A 20765-nucleotide genomic window follows, 5' to 3' on the forward strand; every position below is an offset into this window, starting at 1 on the left:
TACAGAGTGAAAACAAGAGACCATAACGTATAAATAAACTATCCGCTAGTAGAATACCGCACATGCAGAACACAGTCATCACTGAATACAGAGTGAAAACAAGAGACATAACGTATAAATAAACTATCCGCTAGTAGAATACCGCACATGCAGAACACACGGTCATCACTGAATACAGAGTGAAAACAAGAGACCATAACGTATAAATAAACTATCCGCTAGTAGAATACCACACATGCAGAACACACAGTCATCACTGAATACAGAGTGAAAACAAGAGACCATAACGTATAAATAAACTATCCGCTAGTAGAATACCGCACATGCAGAACACAGTCATCACTGAATACAGAGTGAAAACAAGAGACATAACGTATAAATAAACTATCCACTAGTAGAATACCACACATGCAGAACACAGTCATCACTGAATACAGAGTGAAAACAAGAGACATAACGTATAAATAAACTATCCGCTAGTTAGGGGTTTCCCAGTGAGAGACCAGCATTGGTGGACTGCAGAGGCTGGGTTATGCTCCCTGATGAAAAGCAGGCAATAGGGGAGATGGGGGGCTTCCCTAGTGAGAGGCAGACAGCGTGGGCTGTCTGCGGGGTGGCGCGCACCAATGAGAGGTGAGCAGAGCTGGGATCTGTGGGGAGGAGCATTTAAATTGATATTTAATCGCTGCTTAGTTGCTGAGCCGATTCTGATTGAACACTTTTGATTAGCTTGATTGGATTAGATGGAGCGTCTGGGAAGATAGTTTGATTGGTTGGACCCATCAATTTATTTATTTATTTGAAATCTTTTCTATGCCGTCGTTAAGCGGGCGCCATCACAACGGTTCACAATAAGGCACAAAAACTATGTTGTATAAAGTGTTTAGAATTCTAACTCTTAAACAGGTGCCATCAAAAATACTGTAACATAATATCATAATAAGTACTATTTGGTGAGTGTTATAAGTCATGTCTAGTTTTTTCTAACTCCGCTATAAGATTGGTGTTACTTAACTCTAGTTCTTTGTTGTTTAAAATAAAAACAATAAAAATTATGAGCTTGATTTACCGATTGCCTTGGCTTGTTTTGACAGCGACTAACAGAAGGCCGGGTCCCTGTCTTCAGCCATGAAGTGGTCCCAGATCACCTAAGAACCAAGCCAGACCCCGAGGTGGAGGAGCAGGAGAAGCAGCTAAGCACTGACGCAGCTCACATCACCCCAGACCTGGCTCAGGTATGGCAGGAATCACAGCCCATAAAAACAGTGGTGGTAAAATACAGAATAAAAAAAAAGAGACTTTCACAGAGCACATAGGGAGTCCTTCAAACAATCAAACCTCGGTTTATGATCGTGAGTCACAAAGTTTTAAAGCCAAAGTTAACTGCATTTGTTAAAAAAGAGGGTTTGAAGTGCAGAAAGTGCTAAAAGTACTACCCATTATGAAGACACCAAAATTGTAGTCCAGTATACCAACATGCAAGTGATTCTACCAAAACACGACTCATTAGGGCAAGTATCTGCAATCCAATATTTTGCTAACAATTTTACATAGTAATTCTCCCTGCCACTTCAAAAGCTCATTTTGAATCCGTGCACTGACAAATTTTGCTTTAAATATTTGAGACTTAATAATATAAATTGGGCTTAGATTATTTCAGTGATCAGTATTTTGAAAATGTATTTGCTTTAATGCAATTGGATTTTCATGTCTGACAGGCAAATTTGAACTGGATTGGGGTTTGCAGGACATGGCAGCCTCCTGCGGCAGTAGGACTGCAGGAGGTGTGGATTAGGAGGATGGAAGGGCTGCAAAGGATAATGGGAAGGAAGAGCAAGAGGGTTACAGGGGTAGAGAGGAAGGAAGGGAGTGAGAGGAAGGGCAGACGAGAGGGCTGCAGGGAGGAGAGTGAAAGAACTTCAAGAGGTGGGGAGAAGGAAGGGGTGAGGGAGGAAGAAGGATGCAGGGAAGAGAGTGAGCAAGGAAAGAGGGAGAGAGCTGCCAGGGGTGTGGGTGGAAAAGGAGGGGAGAGAGCTCTAGGGAATGGAGTGAGAGAAAGAAGAAGGGTGCAAGGGCTGCGGGGGATATGAGGGGAAGAAAGGCAAGAAGGCTGCAAGGAGTGAGGATGGTAAGAAGGAAAGAGAGTTATATGCAGGGGGAACACTGAGAGGAGAGGATCACCTTGCTGGTGGCTGAAAGGAATCAGTAAGTTTTGCTTGGGACATTGTCTTTTTTAAAAGTATTGGGGCAAAGTTAACTATTTGGGAATATTATTTAGTGTGTTTGTGCCTTTAATAGTCAGAAAGGCAGTGAATAAACAAGTTAGACTGCTTGTATTTTTAGTCAGTCAATAAGGTAGCAGTAGGTAGGCAGTGAATAAACAAGTTAGACTGTATTTTTAGTCAGTCAATAAGGTAGCAGTAGGTAGGCAGTGACAAGTTAGACTGTTTGTATTTTTAGTCAGTCAATAAGGTAGCAGTAGGTAGTGTGTTTATTTTTAAAAGTCTGCAGAACTGAGTGTTCTGCAGACTTTTAAAGAACTGAGTGTTTGTATTTAATACTAACTGAGTGATTGTATTGAAAAAAAAAACCCCCACAAAAAAACCCCACAAAAAGTAGCCAGAAGCTAGAAATAAGCTAGGAGCAGTGTATACCTAAGTAAAAAAAGTTGAATAGTTCAGCTCAGTTACTCACCTTGGAAAGGTGTTGAGGTAGTGTGATTAGGTTTGAATAGGGACCAACATTTGTTAATCAAGGGAGCAGTGAGTCACTCAGGCTGACTAACTGAAGTTAGACTGTTTGTATAATTAGGTGTTTGGGGAGCAGCCTGTAGCTAGGGATTCACCCATGTTTGAGGACTACCATCCTGCTTGTTCTTGGAGAAAACAGAGTTGTTTACCTGTAACAGGTGTTCTCCAAAGACAGCAGGATGTTAGTCCTCATGAAATCTGTCCACCGCCCTGCGGAATTGGATTTCTCCTATTTTTTATTATAATTCTATGTTAGAAGACTGAAGAGGGACCCCTTGTGGATATGTGGTATAGGGCATGCTCAGTGTATCAAGTCAAAGTTTCTAGAAACTTGGACACAAGTTTTCCGCATCAAGCTCCATCTGATGTCACCTATGTGTGAGGACTAACATCCTGCTATCCTAGGAGAACACCTGTTACAGGTATGCAACTCTGCTTTATCTGCCATCAGTTGCTATATATATTTATCTGTATGTTTATATATTTACCTATGTTTATCTGCCATCATTTACTGTGTATTTTACTATATATTTATGTAATTTTATATCAGACCTGCCACAGTCTGTGCACTCCATGGAGCCCTACCAAACCCCCTTAGGCTAGGTTTATTGAACAGTAAACACACCTAGTGACTTGGTAGTATTTCTCTTTAATACTTGCATATAAGGAGACAATACAAATTATGCTAATCTTAAAGAAATCAGGAAATGCAGACCAATATATCATTTCAGTTCTTTAATATTAAACTGCAGCTCATTACTTAATATACATTTGTTAATTGGACCTTTGCACGTTTGAATGGTCTTACAACATGATTTCCATATAAGGTAAAGCTCAGCTTTTAACTGGTAAAAGATCAATATTTCTCACTATTTCTGTACTTTATGCATAATACTTTTTGATTACATATAGTCTTTATTTCTCTAAACCAGTCCTCAGGGTACACCTAGCCAGTCAGGTTTTCAGGATAACCACAATGAATATGCATGAGAGAGATTTGCATGCACTACTTCCATTGTAAACCTGATTGGCTAGGTGTGCCCCAAGGGATCAATTGAAAAGCACTGCTCTAAGCATTCTTCTGTTGACAGTAAGCAAATTCCATGAGATCTGCAAGGTGAGCTTAGCTTGGCCTTGGAAAAAGCACAAACAGGCCAAAGGCCAGCTTATCTATGGGATGAATTTTAAAAGCGTTGCTCACGCTAAAAGGCCCATATACGTGAGTATCTAGGCCACACGCGAGCAATGCATATTTTAAAAGGCACAAATTACATGTGCATATATGCGGGGGCAGAGCTAGGGTGTGTAGGGGCATTCTGGAGCAAGCCCAAGAGTTACACATGTAAATCTGTGTTTTAAATCTGGCGGTTGCGCAGCTATAGCGCGTGGTGGCTTGTTAGCTGCATTTATTTACTGCTGCACCTGATGAGGAGTAAGTCTGAGAAATCGCTTTTTATGCCTAACATGACAGGGTGAGGGGTCTGGGGGAGTGCAGGATGAAGAACCAGAGGGGTCTGGATGACCTTGAGAGAGACTGGGCAAACTGGTGGACTGATTGGTAAAACTGGGAATGTTCTTCTCACGAGTTTGTTTCAAAATCCGCTTACCTGTGCGCATTAAAGCCACAAAGCCTAAGGAAGATACGCGAAGTACGTTTTCTTGAGTTACGGCTTAAAATTTTGAGCACACATGTGCGTGGTTGGCGTATTCTAAATCATACACACGCCACTATGCACATTATTTTAAATTCCAGCCTGTACATGCATGTATGGGCACCCGCACGCTCATTTTAAAGTTACTGTCCCTATGTTTATATGTTTATCTGACATTTAGTATGTATTTATATATTTATCTATATGTTTATATATTTATCTGCCATTATTTACTATCTATATATTTATCTGTGGACTCGATATTCAAACCTACCTGGATAAGTAAGTTAGCCGGATAAGGCATATCTGGCTAGCTTACAAAGGATATTCAGTAGCACGGCTATGCTGTTGAATATCCCTATAAAAGTCGCTAGTTAATTGGATAAGTCTTATCCAGCTAACTTTAGAGCTGCTATTGATCAGGTCTTACTTATCCAGTTAACTTAACCGAATAAGTTTGAGTATCGGCACTTATCCAGCTATGTTAACTAGATTAGTAGCTCCTCCCCAATCTGCCCACATTCCATCCACCACTTATCCGGCTAACTACTTCACTGGCTAGGTACTTACCTGACTAAGTAGTGATCACTGATCACAGCCAGATATTCATCCACCACTACTTACCCGGCTAAGTAGCACCGAATATCAGCCTCCAATATGTTTATCTGTACTCATTTACTATGTATCTTTCTATATATTTATATTTTTATATATTTATCCATATGTTCATCTATATGTTTATATGCTTATCTGCCATCATTTACTATATATAATAGTGTTATCTATTTTTACTGCCGTTTTTGGACATTTTTGTTCTGGCATTATATTTGGCTATTTGTAAATCACAGTTGCTAACAAACATACTGGAACCAGAACTTTATCCTGATTCCAGCTGCACCGTTACTAAGATTCAGTCTTAAGATTTCTTTCTTACTTACATTATCTCTTTCCCCTTCCTTCTACAGAAACAGTTTCAGAGCCTGAACAAAATGTGCTCAAATCTACTGGAGAAGATCAGCAAAGAGGAACGCGAGTCTGAGAGTAGGGGTACAGTATTAGCATATAGGGGGGAGACAGAAGGGTTTGTTTATTCACAGGTTTTCAATGGTGCCCTCCCCAGGGTGCCTATATTAAAACAGGCCAGCGTTAAATGATGAGTGAACCAAACACCCAGGAAAATCTGACAGAAAAGCTGGGAATAATGAGACCGTATCGGAAAGCAAAGCATGCAGAAGAAAGATGTTGCTTGATTTGTATGGGGAATAGAGAGAAGCATGCACCATTCTTTACATAGAAGTAACAGGAAGAGTTTTCAATGTACTCCAACTGTCACATGAATATATTTTGAGTACCAGATTTGGAAAATGGCAGAAATCTTGGCAGGAAGCAGGGCAAAGAGCACAGCATGAGAGTTAAATGTGAATAAGAAGCAAGCAGCAAAGTTGTGTCTATTTAAACAACTTGTAGCCCACTGATCCACAAATCTCAGCGGGTAACAGAGGATACAAAATCAATACATACTCCACAAGACTAATGTGTATAACATATACTAATAAACTAAAGTAACATACAAAACAAAACTGATTACTGCACGTAGAGAGCAGTCAGTGGCATCTGTCTGCAAAAACCATAACAAACAGGTGGTTTTAAGGTGTTTCTAAAATGAAGCAAGTGGTTTTCAGCTTTGAGCTCTTCAGGAAGAGCGTTCTAGAGGGTTGGACCAGCAATACTAAACATCCATTCTCTAGATGAGCTTAAGTGGGACTTCCAGTAGATGTTGAAACAGGTGACTAAGGAATCCAGATAATAGAATATAGAAGACAAACATGAAATATAAAAGAAGTGTGGATTTTTAGCTTATATGGACAAGAAGAGCGAACAAGAAAACTGAATATGAAGAGAGAGCTGGGGTCTAAAGTGACTTTGAGAATTAATGGCATCACATATGGAATTGATCGATAGTCTTGACATAGATGAAGAACTTGGCCAAATGCTGAAGAATATTGAACCTCATTGCTAGAGAGGTTCAAATTAAGAAATTCAGGAAAAGACAGTTAAAAGACAAAATGAGAACCAAGTAGCGATGGAGAGGAGTAGGAAATTGAGAGAAAAATCTGCTTGGCATTGGCAAAAGAATGTTTTAAACCAAAGAAATAAGAGTATGCAGAGAGTGAGTCCTATAGACTATCAATGGAATCTGCACAGTATATATACAATGTAGCCACATGTTCTACAACTGGAAGATGAGAGAGGACCCAAATGCAACTGCAGCCATGCATTTCAGACCATAGTGCACATTACATCAACTTGTCCTTTAAGTTCTTTAATGGGAGGCACCTCATTTCTCCACTGGGCATTGCAGGAGGTTGTTAGAAACATGATGGCAGAAAAAGATCATATGACCCATCTTATGTCTGCCAGCTATTCAGCTTCACAATCCCTATCTCTTCCTTAGAGATCCTCTGTGTTTAATGCATGCTTTCTTGGATTCAGAGACTGTCCTTGCCTTCACCACTTCCACAGGGTGGCTATTCTATGCATCCACTATCTATAAAGAAATATTTCCTTAGTTTACTATTCTATTTACCCCTTTTCACCCTCATCCCATGACCCCTTGTTCAAGAGCCTCCTTTCCATTGAAAAATGCCCACCTCCTGTACATGGAAACCTTGTAGATATTTAAATGCTCCATCAGAGAAGGTTTTTATGGGCAATGATTCAAATGGACTGAATCAAATCACGGTGAACCTAGAAGATGTGGTAGACCTGATTGACAAACTAAAGAGTAGTTAATCACCTGCACTGGATGGTATACACCCTAGAGTTCTGAAAGAACTAAAAAATGAAATTTCAGACCTATTAGTAAAAATTTGTAACCTATCATTAAAATCATCCATTGTACCTGAAGACTGGAGGATAGCTAATGTAACCCCAATATTTAAAAAGGGCTCCAGGGGCGATCCGGGAAACTACAGACCGACTGACTGACTTCAGTGCCAGGAAAAATAGTGGAAAGTGTTCTAAACATCAAAATCACAGAACATATAGAAAGACATTGTTCCATTAAACCAAGTCAGCATGGCTTTACCCAAGGCAAGTTTTGCCTCACAAATCTGCTTCACTTTTTTGAAGGGGTTAATAAACATGTGGATAAAGGTGAACCGGTAGATGTAGTGTACTTGGATTTTCAGAAGGCGTTTGACAAAGTTCCTCATGAGAGGCTTCTAGGAAAAGTAAAAAGTCATGGGATAGGTGGCGATGTCCTTTCGTGGATTGCAAACTGGCTAAAAGACAGGAAACAGAGTAGGATGAAATGATCAATTTTCTCAGTGGAAGGGAGTGGGCAGTGGGAGTGCCTCAGGAATCTGTATTGGGACCCTTACTTTTCAATATATTTATAAATGATCTGGAAAGAAATACGAGTGAGATAATCAAATTTGCAGATGATGCAAAATTGTTCAGAGTAGTTAAATCACAAGCAGATTGTGATAAATTGCAGGAAGAGCTTGTGAGACTGGAAAATTGGGCATCCAAATGGCAGATCAAGTTTAATGCAGATAAGTGCAAGGTGATGCATATAGAGGAAAAATAACCCATGCTATAGTTACACAATGTTAGGTTCCATATTAGGTGCTACAACCCAAGAAAGAGATCTAGGCGTCCTAGTGGATAACACATTGAAATCATTGGTTCAGGGTGCTGCGGCAGTCAAAAAAGCAAACAGAATGTTGGGAATTATTAGAAAGGGAATGGTGAATAAAACGGAAAATGTCATAATGCCTCTGTATCGCTTCATGGTCAGACCGCACCTTGAATACTGTGTACAACTTTGGTCGCCGCATCTGAAAAAAGATATAATTACGATGGAGAAGGTACAGAGAAGGGCTACCGAAATAAGGGGAATGGAACAGCTCCCCTATGAGGAAAGATTAAAGAGGTTGGGACTTTTCAGCTTGGAGAAGAGACGGCTGAGGGGAGATATGATAGAGGTGTTTAAAATCATGAGAGGTCTAGAACGGATAGATGTGAATCGGTTATTTACTCTTTCAGATAATAGAAAGACTAGGGGGCACTCCATGAAGTTAGCATGTGGCACATTTAAAACTAATCAGAGAAAGTTCTTTTTTACTCAACGCACAATTAAACTCTGGAATTTGTTGCCAGAGGATGTGGTTAGTGCAGTTACTGTAGCTGGGTTTAAAAAAGGATGGGATAAGTTTTTGGAGAAGTCCATTACCTGCTATTAATAAAGTTGACTTAGATAATAACCACCGCTATTACTAGCAACGGTAACATGGAATAGACTCATTCAATCTCCAGTATTGGGTGCCTCGTGACATATCCGGGATATTTAGATCCATCCATACTAGGGCGTGGTGTGACCAAGTTATTGGCTCTATTTCCACTCGCATTATATTGTTTTGGATACCTTTGTCCACCAGTAGATAGTCAATGCGGGTGTAGGTTGAGTGAGCATGAGAATAGTAAGTATATTGGCGAGAGCAGGGATATCTTTGGCGCCATACATCTACCACACTCCAGTCTTCCATAAGGTGTATGAGTGTCCTGCGTGCTGCCACCGCTGTTGGTGCTCCCACCTGTGAGTTATCAAGATCAGGCTTTAGGGTTAGATTAAAGTCTCCGCTTATTATTAAATGTTGATCAGATTGATTAGATAATCTGTTTTCTAGCAGTTTCAAAAATAACATCTGTGCAGAGTTGGGTGCGTACACATTAACTATTGTAAACGTCGCGACGCCCACTCGAATGGTTAGTACCAATAGCCTGCCTCCAGGGTCAGCGTATTTGTGTAAGACCTCATGAACAACTGTAGTAGCGATTAAGATAGCCACACCAGTGTACTTGGCCCATATAGAACTGGATGCAAAATATTGTGTCAGGTAGTTTTTATGAGTAAGCAACCTCTCATACCTGGACTTCAGGTGGGTCTCTTGTAGGAGAGCCACGTCTACATGTAAGGCGTTTAGGTCCTGAAATAGAAAGTGGCATTTTTTGTGAGTCTGCAATCCCTTGACATTCAAAGATAACACTTTAACCATCATCTGAGTAACATACCCTCAGGTACAAAGTGCAGAGAAACATAGCCATGATTATATAAACAAGAAGTTTTGCAATACATGGTGGAGTAAAAGACAAACTTGTAAGACAGTTTGGTGTGCATCCCCCAGTTCATACCGATGGAGTGAACGTGACTGGGAGGCCTGCAGATTTAAAGGCCTCCGTTGCTTCCATAAGATTCTTGACACGGTAAGAAATGCCTTGAACAGAGAAAAAAAAAAGTCCGAAGGGAAAAGTCCAGCGGGAGCAAATATGAGCTCCGCTCAGGGCCTTGGTGACGTCATGCAAGTCAAAGCACTTCTTCAGAGCGATTGGAGCCCGATCTTGAAAGATAGCAATGCTATGGCCGTCCCACTGCCACGTAGGTTGTTTCCTTGAGATATCATAGATGTTGGATTTCTGGGAAAAGCTTTGTAGGCAAAAAACAATGTCCCGCGCTTTGTTGTCCGCTCTGGGGCCTAGTGCTCTGTGAGCACGCTCAATGTTAATTGCTGGGGATTTCGCTCTGATCAGCCAATCGTCTAGATAAGGGTGTACGCGGATTCCCTCCTTCCTCAGTGTTGCTGCCACCAAGATTACTCGAGTTTATCCCATGATCCCTTTTTCGAGAGGCTTCTTTCCACTGAAAGAGACCTGCCTATTGGGCATGGAAACCTCAGAGGTATTTAAATATTTCTGTCATATCTCCCCTATTCCGCCTTTCCTCTAGGGTCTACATGTTTAGATCTTTAAATCTATTCCCATATGCTTTAGAATGAAGATCACTGACCATTTTAGTAGCCTCCCTCTGGACCAACTCCAACCAGTTTATTTCCTTTTAAAGTTGCGGTATTCCAAATGAAGTCTCATCAAGGACTTATAAAGGGGCAACATCACCTCATTTTCTTCTGATGTCCATTCCTCTCCCTATGCAGTCAGGTATCCTTCTGGCTTTTGTTGTTGCCTTATCCTCCTATTTGGCCATTTTTTTAAATCATCAGCTGCAATCACCCCCAGATCCTGCTCTTCTGTGTTGAAGAATTTAACCTCCTATACCAGTGATTCTCAACCCTGTCCTGGGGACCCCCCCAGCCAGTCGGGTTTTCAGGATATCCACAATGAATATGCATGAGAGAAAATTTGCATACACTGCCTCCATAACATGCAAATTTTCTCTCATTCATATTCAATGTGGATATCCTGAAAACCTGACTGGCTGGGGGGGTCCCCAGGACAGGGTTGAGTACCACTGTCCTATACTGTACTGCTCCCTTGGATTTTTGCAGCCGAGTGCATGACTCTGCATTTTTAAGCATTAAATCTTAGCTACCCGACTATAGACTGTTCCGCAAGCTTCTCAGATCATTCCTCCTGTTTTCCATACCTTAATGGTTTAGTTTAGTTTATTGGTTTTTCTATACCGTCACATCGGCAATGCCATCACAACGCAGGCCATCTACCCTGTTGCAGATTGTGGTATCAACCACAAAAAGACAAACATTTCCTGACAACCCTTCCACAATGTTACTTACAAAAATGTTGAAAAGAACTGGTCCAAGGACTGATCCCTGTGACACACTACTAGCATCGCCCCTCTCCTCAAAGTGATCTCCATTTATCACTAGCCTTTCTTACCTCTCTCTTAGCCAGTGTCTAACTCAGTCAGTCAATTTATGCGTAGGCAGAACTGTGTCAAGGTCTTACTGAAATCCAAGTACAATATATCTAGCACTCTTGCCCAATCCACTTTCTGGGCACTCAAGGAAACTCAACAGATTCATCTGAGACGATCTACGTTTGGTAAAACCATGCTGCCTCAGATCTTGTAATCCATTGGATTCCAGAAACTGCACTATCCTCTATTTTAGCAGCAATTCCATTTATTCTGTTCACCACAGAGGTCAGACTATCCAGCCTGTAGATCCCACTTCTCCGAAGAGGAGCCACATCCCCTCTTTTCTCTGCTTCAACGGCAGGGGGGAATGAAGAAAAGTGGATTTATATTAAGACAACCAACAAGGACTGAATTGCACAGGCAGGATAAACAAGTGTGAGAGTAGCTTGCTTATTGAGGCAGTTACTACCCCTAACCAATTAAGCTAGATACTTCACATAGATGCAGTTACAGCACTGCTCTCTACATTAATGGCGGGGATGGAAGGGAACTAGAACCAAAAAGTTACTAATAAGGACCAAAAGTATCAGATAAGTATGAGAAAAAAAAAGTGTGAAAGCTTGCTGGGCGGACTGGATGGGCTGTTTGGTCTTCTTCTGCCATCATTTCTATGTTAATACCCTTGGATATATCCCATCCAGCTCCATCGCTTGCTTTAAGTTTAGCTAGCTGCTCACAAACACACTTTTCTGAAAATTGCTTGAGCATTACCTCCCTTCCAATCCTATTTGTGTTTATTTTGTCCTACCCTTGGCCCTTCCTCGGTGAATACCAAACAGAAATATTTGTTAAACAATTCTGCTTTTTCCTCACCTTCACGTCTCACAATGCCACTTTTGCACTTCCTCCTATCAATAACATTTTTTAAAAAGTCTTCTCCCCCCCCCCCCCCCCATGTTACTGTATTTGCTATTTTTACTTCAGTTTGTATCTTTACATTTCTGACTACCTTCCTAGCTTCTCTTAGCTTTTCCAGATATTGTTGGTCTTCCTCTTTCTGGGATTTCTTGTACTCTGTGAATACAAACCTTTTCCTTATCTTTTAAGCTACTTCTTTAGAAAACTATAGCAGCTTCTTTGTCCCCTTTCTTTAGTTTCTAACAAAAAGATTAATTATTCTTACAATATCTAAATTTTACCATCCATTTAACTGGGCTACTTCCCCCTTTTAATAACTTTAGTTTTTTTAAAGTCTAGGGCCCTCAGCTTTGAATGAACTTTCATCGTCTGTGCTCAAACACTGACCCACTACACCCTGAGAAACCCTATCACCATTGGTGAGCATCAGCTCTCATATCGCCCCCTACCAGTTCTGCCTGCAGAGAATCCAGGGTTTCCCTGGAGCTGGGATGTTCCTATCAGCATCCAGCAGATTGAAATCCCCCAGCAATAGCACTTCCCCTTCCATTCAATCTATATCTACCGCCAGTGATGAAGGTCTTTATATTAAATCAGTATAACTAAATACTCCTTTCCTCTTTCCAGATTAATCCACAGTGCCTCTTCCTTACCTTGTATTATATTAGATTATATGTATATCAAAACAAACCACACTGGCACCTATCAGATTTCCAGGTATATGCAGAAAATATTACATAGTAACACTAAAGATATATTGCACAACCCCAATAAAATTTTTACTACTTTCAAATAAATTTTCCAATAAAAAAGCTTTTATTTTATTCCTTATAAATATATTGCACATGCTATTAGACCATCATCCCTATTAAAACCATACTTCAGTCATGCCAATCATACTGCATCCCACTTAAAAAATCAGCACCCCCGCATCATATTATAATAGTGCTCTTCTGTGCATAATAATTCTCAATAATCCTCTCAAGTTATTAGGATAAACAGCACCATTGAGCAACAACTCAAAGTTCTTCCCGGCATAGGCCTGAGTTTCACCTAATGAACATTATGAAAAGCTCATGTAGGCATGTGAATACACGCTGACTGGTAGCTCGGGAAAAGCTTTCATTTGTAGAATATACTTATGTCCTTTAATGAAGAATCTAGCATCACTGTTCAAGAAATGACATGAGCAATGGATAACATTGGGGAATGCCATGGGGCTAATACACCGTTTAAACTTTATGGTTTAAAAAAGATATCGCAGGAAAGAAGGAAAGCCATCTGATTTTAAGCACGTCAGTCTGACATCAGTAATAGCTTGAACACTCCAGCACTTAGCACAGCTTGCTTATTACTTGTAAAATAACCAAAGCTGCCGCTATCTACTGAAAAAGCAAAGCTGCTTACCTATAAAAGGTGTTCTCCATAGACAGCAGTCCCCTCCCTTCTCCCCCTGTACTTGACATTCACCTAGAGGCTCGTGCGCAGCCAGTACATGTAACTTCCGTGCATGCTCTTTCTGAGCTCTTTGAGAGCATGTCTATGGTGGCACCATTGGATATCATCACCTACTTGTGTGGCTGATTTGTCCGCTGTCTACGGTGAACGTCTGTTACAAGTAAGCAATTTGCTTTATTCTGAGAATGGAGGTGCAAGTCAGGATATAAGAGAAGCATTGTTAGTGGGGTCAGGTATCGGGATATGGTGCATTGTTGAGTGGGGGACAGGGCAAGGGGTACAGATTCAGAGTAAGCAAGCAGGGTACTATAGGTAGCCTGAAAATAGGAATATATGTCTGTGTATGGAGAAACATGCCTTCGGATATAAACACTTTTCTTATTTCTTCTTCAGGTTTACGTCAGAATAAACAAACCTTTAACCCTGCAGATACAAATGCCCTAGTTGCTGCAGTGGCATTTGGAAAGGGGCTGTCAAACCGTCGACCTCCAGGTCCTGGTGGATCAGTGCCACCTGGTCAGGCAGGTGCTGCTGGCATGCAGCAAGTGCAAATCTCCATTCCACCCAATCAGCAGCAAGGAATGGCTCAGCCAAACCAGCCAGGTAAAGAGCAAGAAGTGGGAAGGTGATTCTGAGCCTAGAGCAATAGCAGTTCTACTGACATTACACATTGGCATTTTTGGTTTTATTTGGTCCATCCATTAATATTAGCAGCATGCTTAATTGCCCATTTACTATTCTCAAAGGTCTTCTTCCATTGGCCCATGCACTTCACTAAGTGACCTTTTGCAATGATTTTTCCATCCATTGCTCTCAAAGGTCTCTTCCCATTGTCCATCTGTTGATCTGCTTTGTGCCATGCTAGGCATGCAGGCCCTACTCCTTTGGTCTGTTCAGTGATAGAATAGGCTAGCAGCTATTCTCTCCATTGCTCTGTTATTTGATGGCTTGCTGCCACCATTGGCCCATGATGGACCTGCTCCTGCACCCATCGGCTGAGATGGGCCTCCTGCCATTGCCCATTGACCTGCAGTCCCTTCTGTAATTGGCCTGGGATGGGTCTATGGTCCCATTGACAAAATCAATTTGCTTTTTCTCAAATCAGCTTCCTTACCTCTTCCATGAAATTCTTCTTGTATTCTCAGATGTCTAGATATAATTATACACATAAACAAAGCCAACATATTTTGACTACTTGAATTTTTTCACAGTGTGCAGATGCATTATTTTATCAACAAAAACTGTAAATAAAACAAACAGAATACAAATGAGCACTTGCATTTCCCCAGTTTAGACTTGTTTGATATTTATTTATTCACATTTGTGTCGTGTTTTATGCCAAAATGCTGTAAGTAAGTTAGAGTATTTAAAGATTCCTGAAAAAAAATATATTGCCTTTTTAGACCATTTAAAAATTTCTTTAAAAATATTTAGTTCACAAGGAAGGAGGGGATTGTGATGAAAAATAGCTAATCCATTGACTTACGATTGCTAGTGTGAGGATTTGAGCAGTCACCTCCACTACCTTGTTATATGTATTGTAGTTGACAGCAGATGATTTATTTAATTTGGACTACGTAAGTTAGAGCATCAGACAAATAGATCATTGTGCTGAAGCAGGAGTTTTAACTGTTAATGTTATTTGTCTAACATAAATAACCCCAAGGCACATTGGTCACAATCTCCACATATCTATAAAATCTATACTTACTATAATTTTGAAAATATTTTGTGAAAAAAGTTTTTTCCCTGTACGTACCCGGATCAGTCCAGACAGTGGGTTATATTCCCCTTCCAACAGGTGGAGTCAGAGCAAAACTCGAAGGCTGGCCTCTTATAAGTCCCTTCAGTATTAAGTATTTCTCTGACTCCAGCAGATGAAAGGCAGCAGTCCCTTCAGTCCTCCATCTAGCTTATAAAGGGGAACTTTTCTTTTTTTCCTTCTTATTTCTCTTGAAGTATTTTTTTTGGATGGATCTCTTTAATTAAAAAAAAAAGAGAGAGAGAGAGAACTTTATAACTAATTTTACTCTCAGCAAATTCTCAGGGATTCACTCCCTCAGCTCTAGGCTCCAACTTGCAAGTGGAGCCAGTGGTTCTCTTCTTTTCTTTCTGGGGGGTAAGTGCTGTTCCTTTTTATTACTTTCAGGTCCAGCTTTTTTCTTCTGGAGGGGGTTCAGGGGTGCACGCTGGTAGTCCAGCTTTCTCCCTCCTCCCCCCCCCCCCCCCCCCCCAATGACATAGTGCCCTGCCCTGAGAGGTCGTTGCCTCGGGACAGTGTTTCCAGAGAAGCGTTATTCCTCTGATTTTTCTGACTTCTAAGCCTTGACGTTGCTTTGCTAGCGGACACCTGCTTCCCGCTCCAGTCAGCATGCAGTCGGCGTTTGCTCCGTCGGGCTCTCCCCCTGGTCCTTTTTCCACTGATTTCATTTTATTGTTACACAGTGCATATTTGGCCAGCATGAGCCACCAGCAGGGCTCTGCTGCGGGGCCTCTACCTCCTAAAGTAATTCGTTGGTCAGATCCAGGCTGTGGTCAGCTTTCTGGAACCCAGGATGACTTGGGGATCTCCCAACCGGGGGGTACGCTAGGAGCCAGTCAGCCCCTGGCACCCCCTGGAGCAGGGGGACAGCAGCCAACTCCCAGGATTCGGGTAGTACCACCTGTATCCACTCTGGATGATCCAGACGCGGATGACCTTTCTTCTCCCATGCTGGTGGAAGGGGATGACCCAAGGGTCCTGCGTCTCTTTTAAAGGGACAAGTTGGACCCCCTGATTCCTCACATCCTAGCTGAGCTGGACATAGATACCCCTCCGGACCCTCCTGCTCCTACTGCATCATCCCGTAAGGGTGACCCGCTCCTCGCCGGTCTGCGCCCTCCTTCTCAAACTTTCCCTTTCCATCCGATGCTACTGCAACTGTTGACTAGAGAATGGGATTCACCGGAGTCTTCTCTCAATGTGGGCAGAGCTATGGATAAGCTCTACCCTCAACCTGAAGAGTACCTGGAGCTCCTGAGCATCCCTAAAGTAGGCGCATCTGTGTCGGCGGTTACAAAACGCACCATGATTCCGGTGACTGGTGGAATGGCCCTAAAGGATCTGAAGTTTGCTTGACCCCTAAGGGACAGGTTCCTCTTCTCCCCCTGCAGAAGCCTTCAGAAGCAGACCATGGTCCAACAGACGCTCTACCGCCTCTTGGCCCTCGGGGCCATCCTCCCGGTGCCACCAAGGGAACAAGGATTAGGCCATTATTCTGTCTACTTCGTGGTTCCCAAGAAAGAAGGCTCCTTTTGTCCCATCCTGGACCTCAAGTTGGTCAACAAGGCTCTCAAGGTGCCTCACTTTCGTATGGAGACCTTACGGTCAGTCAGGGCAGCGGAGGCATATCTCCACATTCCCATCTTCAAAGCACATCAACGCTTCCTGCGTTTCAAGGTCCTCGGCCAGCATTTCCAGTTCCAGGCCTTATCGTTCGGGTTGGCGACGGCTCCCCGCACCTTCACCAAGATCATGGTAGTGGTGGCAGCTGCTCTACGCTGGAAAGGAATCTTAGTCCATCCCTACCTGGACGACTGGTTCATTCGGGCGAAGTCAAAAGAACGGTGTCTTCAAGCGGTGGAACGAGTCTTGCACTTTCTCCGCTCCCTCAGCTGGGTCGTAAATTTCCCCAAAAGCAACTTTACTCCTTCTCAGACCCTAAACTTCTTAGGAGCACGCTTCGATACAAACGCCGGGAAAGTCTTCCTGCGCCAGAATTGGGCTCAGTCTCTTGTAATGCAGGTCCAGCACTTCTGGAGCCTCCAACTTCCCACAGCGTGGGATTACCTCCAAGTCCTAGGAACTGTGGCTTCTACTATAGATTTAGTGCCGTGGGCTTTTGCACACATGCGCCCCCTACAGAGGGTGTTACTCTCCCGCTGGAAGCCAGTATCTCAGGATTTTCAAGCCCTACTTCCGCTGCCCGACATAGCCAGCCGCAGCCTGGGCTGGTGGCTCAGCCTCGACCACTTGCTGAAGGGAGTGGATCTGGAGGTCCCACAATGGGTGATCATCACAACGGATGCGAGCCTCTCCAGTTGGGGAGCAGTGTGCCAGTGGCAGTCGGCTCAGAGACTTTGGACGTCACTCCAGGCCTCATGACCAATCAACTGGCTGGAGACCAGAGCGGTCCGTCTCGCCCTGCAGCGATTCCTCCCTTTGGTTCATCGTCAAGCGGTGTGGATCCTCTCCGACAATGCAACCACGGTGGCATACATCAATCACCAAGGAGGGACGAGGAGCCAACATGTCGCACGGGAAGCGGACAAGCTGATGGAGTGGGCGGAGCTGCACCTTTCTCGCCTCGCCGTGTCCCACATAGCCGGGGTCGACAACATTCAGGCGGACTTCCTAAGCCGACAACGCATAGATCCAGGGGAGTGGGAGCTCTCCGAGGAAGCGGTGTCACTCCTCTTCAGCAGATGGGGAGCCCCATACCTGGACTTGATGGCGACGCTCCGGAACTCGAAGGCTGCCCTCTTCTTCAACCGCCAGCGAGAACATGGCGCAGAGGGCATGGATGCTCTCATCCTTCCCTGGCCGCAAAATCTCCTCCTCTATGTATTCCCGCCATGGCCCCTGGTGGGCAAAGTGCTGCGCAGAATAGAGCTTCATCAGGGGCCTGTCATTCTGGTGGCCCCGGAATGGCTTCGAAGACCATGGTTTGCAGACCTAGTCAACCTATTGGTCGACGGTCCTCACCTCCCAAAACTTCTGTGCCAAGGGCCAGTATTTTTAGACCGGGCAGATCGCCTCTGTCTTGCGGCATGGCTTTTGAACGGCGGAGGTTGAGGAGATGTGGCTATCTAGAAGCAGTCATCTCCACGCTCCTCAAGGCGCAAAAAACGTCCACCTCCATTTCCTATGTCCGGATCTGGAAAGTGTTTGAGGCTTGGTGCGCTTCCATGGACATCTCTCCGCGCCAGGCTTCCATTGCACATGTTTTGTCTTTCCTACAGCATGGCCTGGACAAGGGCTTGGCATACAATTCCCTGCGGGTTCAGGTCGCAGCACTTGGGGCTCTGGTTCGTCATCAGGAGGCAGCTCCTCTTTCTGCTCATCCGGATATCGTCCGATTCTTGAAAGGAGTAAAGCATGTCAGACCACCGCGTCACCTCCTCTGTCCTTCGTGGAGTCTCAACTTGGTCCTTCGGGTGCTTACCGGCCCATCATTTGAGCCTTTGTGGAGCGCATCTCTCAAGGAACTCACACTCAAGGCAGCCTTCCTTGTGTCCATTTGTTCTGCTCGCCGGATCTCAGAGTTGCAGGCTCTATCCTGCAGAGAACCTTTTCTCCATTTTACGGACTCTGGGGTGTCCCTGTCCACAATGCCCTCCTTCTTGCCTAAGGAGGTTTCGCCTTTTCATCTGAATCAGTCGGTGGAACTTCCTTCCTTCGCCACCGAGGATCAGCTGGAACTTCGGAGACTGGATGTCAAGCGGGTTCTTATTCGTTATCTGGAGGTCACCAATGAGTTTCGCTTATCGGACCACCTGTTTGTTCTCTGGAGCGGTCCCAGGTGCAGCCAACAGGCATCCAAAACCACGATCGCGCTGGTTGAAGGATGCCATTGCCTCAGCATATATTGGTGTCTGCCGTCGCCCTCCGGACAGCATCAAGGCTCATTCGCTCCGTGCTCAAGCAACCTTCTGGGCTGAGAGTCGATCTGTCTCGCCGCAGGAGATATGTAGAGCTGCTACATGGAAATCGTTGCATACCTTTGCACAGCATTAACACTTGAATCTGCAACCTCCTGGGTTTGGCTCCTTTGATGACCAGGTCCTTCAAGCAGGGCTATCCGGGGCCCACCTTACGTAGGGAAGCGTTGGTACATCCCACTGTCTGGACTGATCCGGGTACGTACAGGGAAAAGAAAATTATTCCTTGCCTGCTAATTTTCGTTCCTGTAGTACCACGGATCAGTCCAGACGCCCACCCTCAGAATCATGGGTTTGGGATAGTGGCTCTCCTTACCAGCATCTGTTTTCCTATCTGCTCTCTGCTGTTATTACTGTTCTTACCAGTTGGTTCACATTGCAAGTTTTTTGCCTGTTGGCATGTTTCTTCCAAAATTTTGATGCGGTTCATACGTTGAGTATTTTATACTGATTCCTTGATCCATCCAAACGTTTTTCTCTTGCTTTGATATTCTTAATACTGAAGGGACTTATAAGAGGCCAGCCTTCGAGTTTTGCTCTGACTCCACCTGCTGGAAGGGGGACATAACCCACTGTCTGGACTGATCCGTGGTACTGTAGGTAAGGAATAATTTTCTTATATTGTCATTTTTTTAAAATTGTTTTTAGATTTTTATTTTCAAAATTAGTAATACATACCCCAAATATTAAACACACATCTTACTGCTGTAGGTTACTTCTCCATTCTTGCTAAAGAGATTTTTACTAATGAAAAGGGAAAACCTGAGACAGCAACCACAGAGTACACAGACTTCTTCAGAAAGTTGCACCAAGCTTATAGTCAAGCTGCCATCATGGGAAGAAAAACCCTTTCATTAGTCTCTCTAATTATTTATGTTCATTATGTAAAAAAAACTTCCAAACAGCAGTAGTAAAACTAATTTCCAAATGTCACTGCATAATATTTCTGCATTGATAAATGCTCATGTTCTCATTCAAAAGCAGCAACTTATCTTGCCAAAAAATGCTGACATAGCCATGTTAAGCAGCCCCATAAGCACTGCATTAGGGCACCTCCATCTGCCCATGCCTGAAGGAAATGAGCATATTTATTTATTTTTATTTATTTAAAGCTTTTCTATACTGGCATTCATGATGCAATCATATCATGCCGGTTTACAGATAACAGGGGGTGCAATAACCGAGAACTATTAACCAGTGTCGAGGAAGAAGAAAGTTACAATATAACAAGGTAGTTGAAACTGGGGGAGGAAAAAGACAAGGAATAGACAAGAATTATATAAACTTTACAGAGCTGGATTATTTACATTGTGCAGTAATGTCTCTTTAAGGATACTGTTTACATAGTGCAGTAGGGTATCTCAATTGTGCATTAAGGTCTCTCAGTGGATGTTGCTGTAGCATGATCAGAGGACAGCAGGAGAAATACTCTAAACACACTTTTAAATCGGCTGATTTGACTAACCTATCATCAAGCTGAAAACAACTCTCAATCAGTTGGAGCAAAGAATAGTATCTCATTCATAAAAAATGGCTCCGTTCAATCCTTTTGGTTGTAGGGTATCCAGGCGGAAAATCCATTGTTCTCACCGCATCAGTTGGGTTCCGCGGTTC

General features: G+C 43.1%; 1 protein-coding gene across 4 annotated transcripts in view; it reads left to right on the top strand.

The window, feature by feature from the left end:
* Positions 1-20765, top strand: part of MED8 (mediator complex subunit 8) — an 82783-nt gene that overhangs the window by 28257 nt on the left and 33761 nt on the right. For 3 of the 4 annotated variants that reach the window (XM_029618793.1, XM_029618795.1, XM_029618791.1), the window contains exons 4-6: positions 1095-1235; positions 5368-5449; positions 13845-14054. In XM_029618793.1, coding sequence (XP_029474653.1) covers positions 1095-1235; positions 5368-5449; positions 13845-14054 — 433 coding nt within the window. The remainder of the gene's footprint in view (positions 1-1094; positions 1236-5367; positions 5450-13844; positions 14055-20765) is intronic. The other variant, XM_029618792.1, reaches the window with a different exon arrangement.

The sequence above is a fragment of the Rhinatrema bivittatum genome, chromosome 10 (genome assembly GCF_901001135.1).
Source record: "Rhinatrema bivittatum chromosome 10, aRhiBiv1.1, whole genome shotgun sequence".
NCBI classification, from domain to species: Eukaryota; Metazoa; Chordata; class Amphibia; order Gymnophiona; family Rhinatrematidae; genus Rhinatrema; species Rhinatrema bivittatum.